The following is a 14,070-nucleotide window of genomic DNA, read 5'->3' on the forward strand; positions in this document are numbered from 1 at the left end:
GCACAATAGTTATTTTTTTTCAATGATCAAATGTCGTCAAAATTCTATTTACAGCAAAAATGAATTATGTAATTTTAAACATATAATGATTTTGGTTATTTTCTACACGCATTCGTAATTAAATTAAACAATGACCATAAAGAGTTCATGGTATTATTATTATTCATTATAATTTATTTATTAATTACTTTTAAAATCTACATTAACTAATATGCATTATGCAAAAAGTACCCTCGCATGATTGTACAGTTTCTCTATTTTATACTTATTGTTAGTTTATTTTACTTTATATTATATTTTTGAGAATAACATTATTCAACTCAGTTATTTATAACAGTTTATCTCTGGATATATAAATGTTTATTTCTCTTTTATAGATATTCATTAATTGACTCGTATTTTATGATACATCCACTGCAATTAATTAAGAATTCAAAGATTACTTGTTAATACTTTAAATAACTTTTGACGTTAGAATAGAAGAGAAAAGTTGATAATAATATATTTAAATTGAAAGTTGAAAATCAATTAATACATTCTGAAATATTTTATTCATTCATTCATTTATTAATAAATATTTCAGTCTATAATAAATACATCTGACTAATAAAATTTATTCATTTATTAATTCATTTTTTAAACGATAAATAAAATGACTAAATAAAATGATAATTAATATGAAAAATTTCGTTGTTTCTTAATTAAATGACGTTATCATTAAAATATTAATTAATTGCAAATTTAACAGTACATTCATTTAAAAATCGCATTCTAATTTTAATTTTTTTAAACTAACATCAATCGCAATCGATTGTTGTTGTTTTTTTTTGTATATCTAATAATAATTATTGTTGTAATTAAAATGAGTCTCCCTTTTACTTGCTTATTAATAATAAAAAATACTATAAATTTGATAATCTCCTTTACAATATACATATTAATTTACCTATAGTATTATATGGGGACAGAGGATTTGAATTCTTCCTTTCAATTTTAAAGTACCCGTTCAACCTTTGGTTCCATAAAAACAAACCTTGAAAATACATGTGTGCAATATAATGCACCGCTGTGATGATTTTTAGTTATGAAAAATCAAATATTTATTTTGCAAAAAAACAAAGTGGCAAAATTGTGTTCTCAAAAAATACATTCAGTCTAAAACTAGTAATCCAAATAGTACCTTCGTATCCCCAAATAATACTCTCGTAAAATTTATATATTCATATAAGTATATAATTTACGAATCAATTCGATGAGACATGTTTTATTTGTTTTATTAGGACAGATTCATGTGCTTGATTTCTAAAATACGAGGCAGTACATATTCAGGCTTCTACTACCGAATTTTCGGTGTGATTTATTTATTAATAAGGTAAAGGAAAGATTGGAGAATATTTGAAGAAGGCATGATTAAAAAAATTTACAATTCTGTTCTCAATTAGCGGAAGACTTACAAACGTCTTATATTCGTCTATTGACAAATAATATAATGTGTATTTTAAAAATGTTTAAGGCAAAAAATAATTTATCGTAGCTTATTATTATAACATTAATATCAGCTGTTATCAGGTTCTTCTTGATACTCTTCACTTTCACGATGAACAAGAACGTGAACTACTGTAGCTTCTGATTGTTGTCTAAGTAATGGTGGTCTCCCTGGAGGAACAGTATTTTCAGGACTGGGCTCAGTAACTAGAATACTGACATCAGTACGCTCCGGAATTTCCAGAGGTGCTGGTTCTGGAAGTGTAGATTTTTTCCCTCGTAAACTACCGCACCTTCGAGTGATAGCTTCTTTTATATCTCGCTGAAGAATATTTAATGAGAGTGCAGTACCACTTGGCCTCATGGAGCTACGTTTCGAAGTAGGAGGACTTATTATGTCGTCATCTGGATATGATTCAACAGCATCTTGACGGCCCAATGTTGCTGCCGACGACCTGCTTCATTATTATCATTATTATTGTCTAGTTAATAAAATCAAATTAAAAATTCGACTATGAAAAGTAACTGACAATAATCAAATGTCTAAATTATTCATCAAATTTTTAGTTATCTAAAATACTATTCTATTTTTTTCGATAAAAAACTAAGAAAAGTCTATAAAAGAATTATAAAAAATAACAATAAAAATATATTTAAAAAGAAGCGAATAAACTATCTACACTATTTGTGATGTATTAAATGGACGTGACTCCCAGAAGATTGAATGGAAGTTTCCACGCTAAATAAAACATTTCTACATAAATTTTAGATCTTTTATATCCTTATATATCTACTAAGGCAGAACGAACTTTTCGACAAAAAATTTTTTCTTTACTTCTTTACCTAGTCATTCAACTGCATTGGGTTGTTAAATTTGAAAATAAAAAAGTCTATTAATTTCGATAAAATTTTCAAAAATTGTTATGTAAGTGATTTTTTTTATTGTTTCAACATGTATCATTGACATGTGACCGTGACAATTTGTACATTTTGTATTACAATTTGTATTATTAATTTCCCAGTTGATAACTATAACAAACTATACGAAAAGAAATGCATTGTAAAAATTACCAGCAATTGTGGTAATTGAATAATGCTTCGGAATTACAGGAAAAATTACTATGCAATATAGTAATTTTATAATTATTGTTAAAATCAATGGCAATTTTTATAATACATATTCTGCAATTATTTTTTTACAGAAAAACATGATTAGTCAAAAGATAAGACCTGATTTAAAAACTTTGAACTTATTTCGGACGTAACTCTTTAAAATGCAATTATTACAAATTACAACTAGAAATAGTGAATATTCGCTGAACCATTTTTAAAAAATAAGTGATCTGATTTAGACGATTCAAATTTGGTTTTGGTGAACTTTGATAAAATGAATTTTTTCTATCAAAGCTACTAAGTTGAAAACAGATTTTATTTCTTAAGGGGATTACAAAATCGACTTTAAGCCTAATTTTAATAGCAAATCTCAATTTATGAGAAATACATTCATTTCCGATTAATCCCAGAGGGAACAAAACGAAAAATTGTGCTGATGTAACTAATAAAATTGTGCTTAATATATGTGTAATTATCATGGCTGTAGAAAGGAGATTTAAAACCGATTACAGGAACAGTGAGAAGAGCTTCTGATAAGTCTTTGTTTATAATTTCATTGAAATTACGTTTATATCACCGGTTTATCATCGGCCACTTAAGCTACGCTCAACAAGCATGACAAGTAAGCACCTAATAGCCTGTAGGATATAAAAAAAAAATTTTACCTCGTACGATGAAAATACATTTCTTATCTACTTTAATGATTTTTTGAATAAACTGGAATCAAGTTCGTTATGAAACATACAGTCTATCATGTCTTACAATTCAATTACAATAGAAATATGAATACTTATCAAAGATGAAAAACGTTTATTAAAAATAAAGCAAAAAGGTACAATAGGAAGAAAGCTGAAGTGTTAAGTTGGGAAGAGATCATGAAATTTTTCAATGAAGCGGAAGATCGAGTCTATGTACGAAGGTAAATTCAATGTATACACAATGAATATAATCTTGATAAACATGGCATTATCGGCAATTTTAGTTGTCTGCACGTTAAAGATGCTGGAGACCAATTGATAGTAGTCATTTGTAATACGATAAACGGCTATCCAAGAATATTGATCACTGGAAAAGAATTTCATCAAATTGTCTAAAAATACATTAAACTAAGATTTGGAGAGACAAAAACTGAGAGTCTAGGTAAATGTTTAAGACAACTTATTAGAAAAACTGAAACTCCACGAAACATTTCTTGTTGTCTCAATCTAGACAACCTCGGCGGCGTTACTAACTGATTTAGGAGAAAATTCAATGCGTAATGAACTATTAGTTTTAACTTGCTTTTGACCTGTTTTCTAAGTGTAAATCAAATCTTACTTATCGACTTATTGTATTTTCTTATAAAAGAATGTAATTAGACTAAACTTTAAAATAACTGTTCAGAAAAAATGTGCTTACTTTCATACTTATACACATACACATGTATTTATACATATCCTAGTGAGATAAAGGTTCCGAAAAACAATGATAGCGGATTTAGAAGACTTCCAAAAGTGGTAATATTTATGGATATATTAATATTCAAAATTATGAATCCCAATCTTTTTTAGTCAATTTTTTACCGGGGAATTAATAATAGTTTCTATAGACATGTTTTTGCGTTTGACTTATTATTTATTCAACGAATAATCAGTATTTTTGTCTTTTTATTTTGATGAACCTACTCTCTGAAAGTTTATTAGTAAAAATTAATCGATGGCTTAAGTTGTTAATATATCACTGTTAATCAGTGAAAAATCACCAATAAAGTCAATGAAATTTTAATTAATTAAAAAAACCAGAAAAAATTACAATTCACCCAAGGCAAAAAAGCTTTTCAGTTTATCTTTTAATACAATGCTGAGAGAATCAAACGTGCTGCTTAAAAATTGATCTAATTATAAACTATTAATAAATATTAAATAGTATTTTATTTTAAATATCCATTAAAACAAGATTTATTCAAATGGAATAAAAATATTTTAATGATTATTAATCATCATGAATATATGAATTACAGAATGTTAATTGCGAACGATGTTTTGTTTTGAGAATAAAAAAATGTCAATGAATAATAAATACTAATAATCAAAAAACTATCTTATCTCGGGTGATAGAGCGCTAAAAAAAATTCAATTTAGGCTCAGACGAGAAAAAATGACTAGTATAGAACAATTAAAATTATGTAATGGGCAGTTAAATGTTGGCAATGAGGTAGTTTAAAGAGATGATGTAGGGAATAAAATTCAATTAAATCAAGAAAATATTTAGTTGTTTTGTTGAACCAAAATGAATATAATCTTTATCACAAATAAAAAAATTTTTTTTTTCTTTCCTTTACTTAAAATAATTTAAAGCACCTCGAGCAGGAAAATATAGATATATAAAAGTATATAGACCTTTGCGCACTCATTTTAAGCAAATAAATAGATAAAATAAAAAAATACCTATAAGAAAAGATTCGCGCAACAGCGAATGAAATGAGATAAGGACGATTGGTTAAAGAATAAGCAAAATATTTGTAATTGAAAGTCCAAGTTTCTCAGTATGAAAGAAGACACTTTCCCCCTATGAAGTCTTTAATAAATAATTTACGTACATCTTCATAAAGATTGCACTTGCTAAAAACCTAGTTTGCTGTGTAATCACTCTCTTCACACTCACATACAGGAGAGTTAATAATAAACATTTCAGTCAGGCGATTTCTTAAACTATTATAATTGCTTCTTAATTTATCAATAGAAATCAGAGGTTTCCTTGCTAGGTTAAATTTACTGAGCCATGCAAGTGCGCTCTTTGTGAAATACCTTCTAAAATAGTCCCTCCCTTAAATCTTCCCTACAGATTTACACCATTTGAAAAATTCTTGAAACATTTTCTCCTTCCAGAAGGCCTTCAAAATCGGAGGCTGAAAATCTCGACCTCTCATTACACTATCTTTAGTGGATGTATTCACCTTTTCATTAGAAAAGACACCCACATGATTAGGGATCCAAAATGAAAAAACCTTCTTTCCAGGAGCCTGAATCGATTACAGTAAATTCTTCATTTTCCCAGCTAATGTATTTATTTTACCAATCGATCTATTAAAAACTAGTGCCTTCAACACTCTTAAAGAGTCCGAAAAAATGACTAATTTTTCCAGAGCTGCTATGTTCGTAATAGTTTTAATAGAAAAGATTGATGCATACCTGACAGTTCCATTGAGACTCAAACTCTCATTAGAGGTTACCAGACAAGCAAATCCAACAAATTCTTTTCCTGTTATTCTTGAGCCATCTGTGAACATAACTGCAACATCCCAACATCTATCCCAAAATAGCAGCTAAAAACATCTTTCACTTCCCTGAAATCTTTTCATTTTGTCCTCTATAATTTTTATCCCTCGTCAAAAAATTCCGAGTCAAAAATTTTAATCTAATATTCAAAGAAAAAATTCTGATTTCTACCACAATAACATTGAGTTGAGTCAAGTTTCTATAATTCATAGCAAATCTCAAAGTCTTATACTGAATCCCATCTAAAAGAGTTCAAAGCAATTTTTTCAGTGAAATAAAGAAGAAAGGTCCATATTCAATGCAAGACCTAACCAGACTTTTGTATAATTTGATCAACGTCGGAATGTCAGCACCCGCCCATGTCAAAGTCAAATAGTTGATGATTGATACATTCAGCTCTCAAATCCTGGGCCTAATGGTCCCACCTTAATGAACTGAAAAATCGAATTTGCAGAAACTTTACAACTTGTAAAGTCCAAACTCTCTTGCCGTTGTTACCGTAATAGACCAGGACCTTGAAGACAATTTTACATTACTACTGAAAACGGTTAATATAAGAGCATTTTTCTTTCCACTAAATACGCAACTGAATCAATGTCTCTTCTGTCAACTCATCCTATGCGTAGATATCCTTTCCTAAGGACCTAAAAGATTCTAGAATGCAGAGTTTTTTGGGTAAAACAGTTCTGTTCAATCAGTAGTCGTCAGTATTCCTCGGTTACTGCCAGTATTACTCTGTGTCCGTACTTAGGATACGTGGGGACGACTCCTAGGCATCATCGGACGATGCCCACCCATAGAAAACTCGGTTTAACAGTCAACTAGATACGTGTATACCCGCAAAGAGCTCACGTAGTCGAACTCTCTAATAAAAATTCAGGGAACTCTCCAGAATATTCCTCAGCAATGGAATAACTCAACAGTCAATCATCTATTGTGATGATTGTGAACCCACCAGCCAGTCCAACTCTCAGCAGACATCATTAGTAAGCTCAAATTAGTCCGATTCAATATTTTTGTTGTAAAAGCCGCGAATAATGTCGGCGTAGACGCTTCACGGCCTCATGGACCATCACACACACAAGATCTATATACGAACAACTCGCTTAAGTCTCTGTGACTGATGCCAACACAAAAAACACTACAACTACTCCTGGTCTCAAGAACCAGTCCTGGAAATCTCAAAACTTTTCAGTGATTCTCTAGTCATCAGTCATCTCATCGGGGAACTCTTTATGTAAAATATCAGTTAAATCATCAGTGAACTCATAATCAGAAATATTATATTCTTGAAAATATCAGTGACCTAGTGATACCAATTATCAGTGAACTTAAGACTTTACAGACAATTCAAAGACTCAGTTTTTCAGTAAACTTATACCAGACTATTATCAGAACAACTCTCTTTGTTATCTTTCTTGGTACTGTTAATTTGGTGATCAATAAATCGTTAGTTGTTGTTGTTAAACAGTGTCAGCCGATTCATTTTACACCCGTTCAACAATACCGATTGCTCTAGCATCCAAAAATCCTCAAACATACAGTCCCCTTAATTTATGATTGCCGTCCAGCTTTCATCCGTTTTATAGTTTTTCCATCAGCTCATCGAAGTCAGAACACCTTGAGTAGAATCTTGCACTCTTTTGTAATTCTGATTTCTAACTTGGACATGTACAAGGAATACAATAGTGGACTTAACACACTTCCTTGAGAAAGACCTTGAAGTACCTTTCCAACACAATCAATTGTATCGTACGTGATAAATACAAATGTTTTGGATACTAAATTATGAATGAGTTTTATATACTTCAGGCTATATAGGTTCTCCCTTATTATGCCTGTTGAGCGGAGTTTGAACGGCCAATTATATACCGGTGATACAAATGAGATTTAAATGGACTTATAAATAAAACACTATCAAAAGCTCCTCCCACCTTACCTCTAATTGATCCTTTAAAGTCACAACCCAGAACGAGGAGAAATGGGGTGTGGTATACAAAATTGTGGCCGATAAAATACAAGTCAAAAAAGTCATGAATGCACTTCGCACTGAAGAGGGTAATGGAACCCTGAACTTTCAGAAAACAGCCGAGCGATTGCTAAAGGTACACGTAGTCGATAACTATCCAGAAATAGACACAGACGAACAGAGCAGGATAAAGATAAACGCTTATGCGTCCTCGGCATGGAGCGATTTATGTAACGTTAAAGATTGGCTGAAGCTTGCAGCCGCGCAAAGGGGCGTCATGGGAGTTGTCACGCACGCTCGCGCATCTACCCCGCGGGACGGCCTCTGCGTGGTGGTAAGCGTCCCGCCTATACGCATAGCGATTAGTGATCTCAATGCGCGATACACACTTCGTACCGACGAAGCAGTTACGTACAACAATGTCGGAATCACTTTAAATGACAATACGTAAGAAGAATCGTCGACGCCGATGATGAACCTCAGGTTGCAAACACTCAAGATATGACAGGCAGAATGAGATGCGTCCGAAACAGGCCGCAAAACATATCAATTGTATATAAAGACAAACGTAATGATCTCATAACGGTCATACGTTCGGAAACAAACGTTGACCTCAGCCTAACATAGCCTAAAATAGCACCAAAATTCGTCCAAACAAAGGACACATGTAAAGCACTCGAGGAAATAGATGAATACGCGAGGAGGTGGAAGAAAAGAGGAGGGTAGCCCGAACGGGAGCAGCAATGCCCAACACACAGAATCCTCCACCCCGTAGAAGCAGTAGGTTATTACCAGCGCCGTAACATAGCTCGTGAACTTCATTGATCCACACCTGGGTGTTGTCGGAGCACCTAGTCACAGGTTGCAGGCCTGCAATCTTCACAAAACACCTGTAACCTGTGGATCAAACGGATAGAGACTTTATTCTCTATTTTTTTGCTTGTTTCGTTTTTATTTTTACTTTTGTTTCTATTCTTTTATTTCACTGTACTTCACTTTTAGGTACTCAACAATCTCTAATGCAAACTTTGACATATTTCAGGAAACGCCTGATACTAATCATTCATTCTTTCAGCTGTTGACAATATAATGGTGCTCCCCTTACACCATAAACAACTAGGGCCACCGACCAAAGCGGATAAAACTGGTACTACGGGCGACCAAAATCCAAGCCCGCATCTGGGGTTGCAAAGTCGAAGAACGATATGTAGAACCAGGTGCTTTCGGTTAATTGAGATTGGACTCGTAGTGGTATGTCGCAAGGTCTTGGGCTAGATGCGTGTATCCTGGTGCCTTTCTAAAGGCGCGAAAATATCACGTCCCAAGTAACGCCGTCACTAGAAGTAGAGCCATTCCCAGAGTTATGCCTTATAGAGCGAGGTACTTTAATAAAATGCCCTTCTCAGGTCATGGAAACAAGGATTGATCCTTTAAATCTCCACTCAACATCCATAACAATTAACTCCGTATATTTAATCTTTCCTATTGTTATGGACCAGAGTCTGCAAATATTTCTTTTTTAGATGTAGATTTACATTGTATGAAAAAAGGTGAATAAATAGGAAAAACAGAGTACTGGGCCAAAGAGCACCCAAAGAAGGTAGAACGATACCATAGGGTGAAAAACCAGAAAGAGGTACTGAGTTAGGCAGGCAGACGTAATGGGGATGCACAGGTAAAAAAAAATAATTAAGGAGATAGACTCGTGGCACCATTGCTGTAAAACCAAGAGGCATCCTACGCGCAGGTCAACAAGGAGGGGGAGGCAGCTCAGCATAGAAAAGTAGTCGAAGCAGAGATGATCTACTTTTCAAAAAAGGAACTTTAAATATCTTAGGCACCTGATTGGTAGAAGAGCTATAAAATTACCTTATCGAGCTTGATGACTCAGCTCGGAGGACCAAATAAATAGTCCAGTTTTTGCGAGTTTGATGCAAACTCTGCCGGTACTCTGCCATGATTTTTGATAGTGAAATTACTTGGACGAATTTTAGCGCTATTTCAGGCCACGTTAGGCTGAGGTCAACGTTTGTTTCCAAACGTATGACCGTTATGAGATCATTACGTTTGTCTCTATATGCGGGACAGTGCAACAGGAAATGCTCCACTGTGTTGTCGTCTCCCCTATTGCAATTACGGCAGGTTGGGTCCATTTCGGTGGCATATAGTGCACGAAATGTGCCATGTCCATGCAACATATCGTGAAGGTCAGAAACATCTATGTAAACACGGGGGCCACTTCTCCATCGTTGAACTCACTTCAGGAGTATTTTACTTCTTCGTCATATACCGCTACTGCTCAAGCTTAATCTCAAGCTCCTGTCGATCTTGCTCAACCAGTCCAAGCTCTAACTTAACTCCGTAGGTTCAGTGCAAAACCGCCAGCTCAACAAGGCTTTTTCAATAAACTCAGACCCTAGACTGCGGATTATAGAGATCTAAACGGTCCTAGTCACACCTGTGATTATTGTCACAGCATGGATCACCTCATTACTAGCTGTCCATTTTATAAGAAACTCTCTCCATCCGACAGACTAATGGTTACTATGCAGTATCAACTCTACAGCAACTACCTCTGCAGGCATGATGTTGAGGCCTGCCAGAACGAGAACGATGTCTTTATGGTGGAATAAAACACTATTCGTCCATATCAAGAAGAGGCGAGCCAACCTGCCAAAGCTTAAGCTTCACTAGCTCTCTCTGCTCCATCAAATTTAAGCTCAACTTCTCAATCCTTAGCTCAACAACCGTCAATAACATGAGGTTGATGAACTCCATTTATTTTTAACATTTATGTTCAAGAAATAATTCTCTTCGTTTCTTTTGTTCTTAGCTCGAAGTGGCTCTACTTTGCCTGCTCAACAACCACCCCAACCGCTAAGCTCTTTATTAGCTTGTGACATGATCTCGACTATACGAATTCGTACCACAGATTTTAAACACTAGGGAGCTTCCTGTAAGGGCCACCAGAAGATGCAACTATATTACTAATGCTCTCTGTCAGAGATTCAGCCTTCGCACGCAGTTGTCCTGCCTCCAACCGTCCTAGGAGAAGGAAAAATGCAAGCATGCGAAGCAACCTGTAGAGAGATCAATAGCACTCGCCAAGTAGCGGCCAAACAGTACAGAGCTGAGACAGTATTCTCTGTCTAACAAGTCAGTGAATCAGTTAATCCGTGGGAAAGCGCCATCGACATCTAGGCTGGATAGCCGATTCCGGAAACAAGGAGTGTCTCAATCTGGCCGAATGTCATCCCAACAGGGCTGGAGGTTGCCGAAAAAATCCGGAGATATCGGATTGAAACGGTTGGACTATTGCGTATCAGAGACGCTGAGGGACAGAACCAGTAGTTCAGTCAGTGAATCCAGTGTTCATCAGAGTTCCTAAGATCACCGTATCCTAGAAGGCAAATAGGACGCTCACATAGGTCGGCATCACATAATCTATCACTTCGGAGCGTTGCACGAGAGGTCTCGGTCCGCGTAAAGCCATTGTAGTCAGTCTCAGTACATAAAAGACAATAAAGAAATCAGAAAACAAATTAGTAAGCTATTGAGTATCATTACATTCAAATCTCTCTACTCAGACGATCAAATACAAGTTCCTGTTCACGTGCTTAGCAAGAAAACAACAGTCTTGCCTGCCTACAACCTCGACAACTCATCATAATCTCATCTGAAAAGACTACTTCGCAGATCCGCAGTAAAGTCAGTGTACCAATTGTCGATCGTGTCCTAATTCTCGCTCAAAGATTTATTACTTTTGGATAAAAAATATTATTTTCTATAAATATTAGTAACAAAAAATATTTGTAGACTCTTGAATATTCTATTATCACTCAGCCAAAAAAAAAAAATTTTATAAAATTATTTTTTATATACGAAAAAAAATTATTATCTTAATCCACTATCCTTTTTATGCATTGTACATCGTTTTGTTGATGTTTATAGCAAAAGTAAGCTGTGCGTGAATTAAGCTTTTTTCAGTATAAGGAAGTAATTAATACTTTTAAATTGTATTAAATATGCTGCTGTATTATTAAAAAAATATTAAACGGTCATTGTTGTACTTTTTATTTGAATCGTTATGCAATAAATTAGGCGATCAAAGTTACCAGCAGAGTGTTTATCGGACTGTACGATTTTTTGCTCAACGTAACGAACACGTTAACTGTCCATATTGCAAATACTGAGTTTTTTTAGTCAATATTACTTCTTATTTGAACTTATTTGAAAAAAAGTACAAAGTCACATACTTGTCTTTATAAATAATATGGCTAATCATAAAAGAAAGAAAACAGAAAAATTGAAAAAAAATAGTTAAACGGAAATATCAATTTGAAGGTTCCAGTAAAGAAAGTTCAAGAAAAGCATTAAATGCTATAAAAAAGGGAGCATCATTGAGATCTTCAAGTGAAAAATTCGAAGTGCCTTTTCAACCCTTCGTGATAAATACAAGGGCAAAAATGAAATCTGGTCCAGCAACTATTTTGACAGATAGTAAAGAAAGTTATCTTGTGAATTTGATTTTTTCAAGGTTTGTGAGTTTTGGGTAAACCAAACGTCAAGAAGAATTGGTGGTGAAGGGCACATTGTGCAGGTGGATGAAGCGCATTTTGGTAAAAGAAAATACCACAAGGGCCGTATCATTCGAGGAACGTGGGTGTTTGGAGGAATAGATCCGGCGACCAAGGAGTGCTTTATTCAGACTGTTACAAATAGATCCGCTAAGATTCTGCAAGAAATCATTACGCGACGCATTGCTCCTGGCACTACGATTATTTCCGATTGTTGGCGAGGGTATAGCGGTCTCTCAAGAAAACGGTGGATGCACCTAACGGTGAACCACCGTGATATAATTTTGTAGATCCTGTAACCCAGGCTCACACTCGAAATATTGAGCGACTTTGGCGAGATGTTCGTGATAACATACCACGTTATGGAAGAAGTAGATCTCATTATCGTCAGTATTTTGGGGAATTTTTATTTAAAAGACATGATTCACATTCAAATAGAATTGAAGCATTTATAAAAGAAATTTCACGAATGTATCCGATAGAAATTGATGATTATTTGTACTAGTAAATGAATGATTATTGTTGGAAAATAATTTGTGTCAGTATATTAGTCGTTACTAATTATATTTAATGTTGGAGAGGATTGAGGGGGGGGGGCTAAAAAGCTAGTCTAAATTTGTAACAGATCCCCCACCCTCAATTCTCTCCAACATCAAGTATTTGCAAAATACCAACTATTCAAGATAGTATACATTTCCCAATTTTCAAACCTTAAAAACTATGTGAAGGAATATTTTCCGCACCCAATATATATATATATATATATATATATATATATATATTCTTATTCAGCATAAAAAACAAAAATTTTTTCAATCTATGATAACAGTGTAGAAGATGGTTAAATAATAAGGCTAAAAATTCAAATGGGAAAACGAGATTAATTGTCGTCAAGGTACATTAGCATGATCTTTGATAAGACGAATTATAATCTAAGTGTAATTTTTTAAATTTCTAATATTAATTATTATTTAATATATAATTTTCAATACTGCTCAAATAAATTTATTACAAAAATTATGATTTTCTGAAAGTATCGCTCTATAAGTTTCTGATTACAGAAAATAGTTCATTTTATTACATCGAATTAATGATTAAGTATCAAAATTTTTTTTATTTTTGAATTTATAGCCAGATATAACTCGGAATAATGAAACCATTGATCTTAACACCACAAATGATAGTGGAAAGAATATTTTACCTATTGGACTGAGTGTCAACGACATAGTTGTTGAAGTGATTGATCTTAATAATAATCTAGAGACCTTGAGTAATTCAAGTTCTGAAGATGTGCAAATAATTTTATTCGAAAATTTACAAAATAAAGAGCAGTTAAATACAGTTCAATATGCTAAATCTTTAAATATGGTCAATTTCAAAAATTAAAAAAGAAGAAGCGAAAATCATGACGAAAAAAGCAGAAGCAAGAGAAAAAATAAAAAATGAAATCATAGTATGTAAAGAGAAAGCTAATGGACAAAATTTCTTTTAAAAAATAGGTCGTTATTCACTATTATTAATATATCATTATATATGTATACATAATTTCTTAGTGGAATTGCAATTTGTGATATCGTACGAATTATATTTTCATAAGTTATAATAAACATTTAATGAACATGACTTTAAAGATTTTTTTAAAATTAGAATTTAAAAAATATAAAGCGAG

General features: G+C 33.4%; 1 protein-coding gene across 4 annotated transcripts in view; it reads right to left on the minus strand.

The window, feature by feature from the left end:
• Positions 1-843: 843 nt before the first annotated feature.
• LOC118064690 (sodium channel protein 60E-like) overlaps positions 844-14,070 on the minus strand; it is a 59,100-nt gene continuing 45,873 nt past the window's right edge. For 2 of the 4 annotated variants that reach the window (XM_035079466.1, XM_035079468.1), the window contains one exon: positions 844-1,943. In XM_035079466.1, coding sequence (XP_034935357.1) covers positions 1,556-1,943 — 388 coding nt within the window. In that variant the 3' untranslated portion in view covers positions 844-1,555. Of the gene's footprint in view, positions 1,944-2,328; positions 2,341-14,070 lie in introns of all 4 variants that reach the window. The other 2 variants (XM_035079470.1, XM_035079469.1) reach the window with 2 other exon arrangements.

Source organism: Chelonus insularis, unplaced genomic scaffold (assembly GCF_013357705.1).
Source record: "Chelonus insularis isolate UGA/USDA-ARS -01 unplaced genomic scaffold, ASM1335770v1 contig_24_pilon, whole genome shotgun sequence".
NCBI lineage: Eukaryota > Metazoa > Arthropoda > Insecta > Hymenoptera > Braconidae > Chelonus > Chelonus insularis.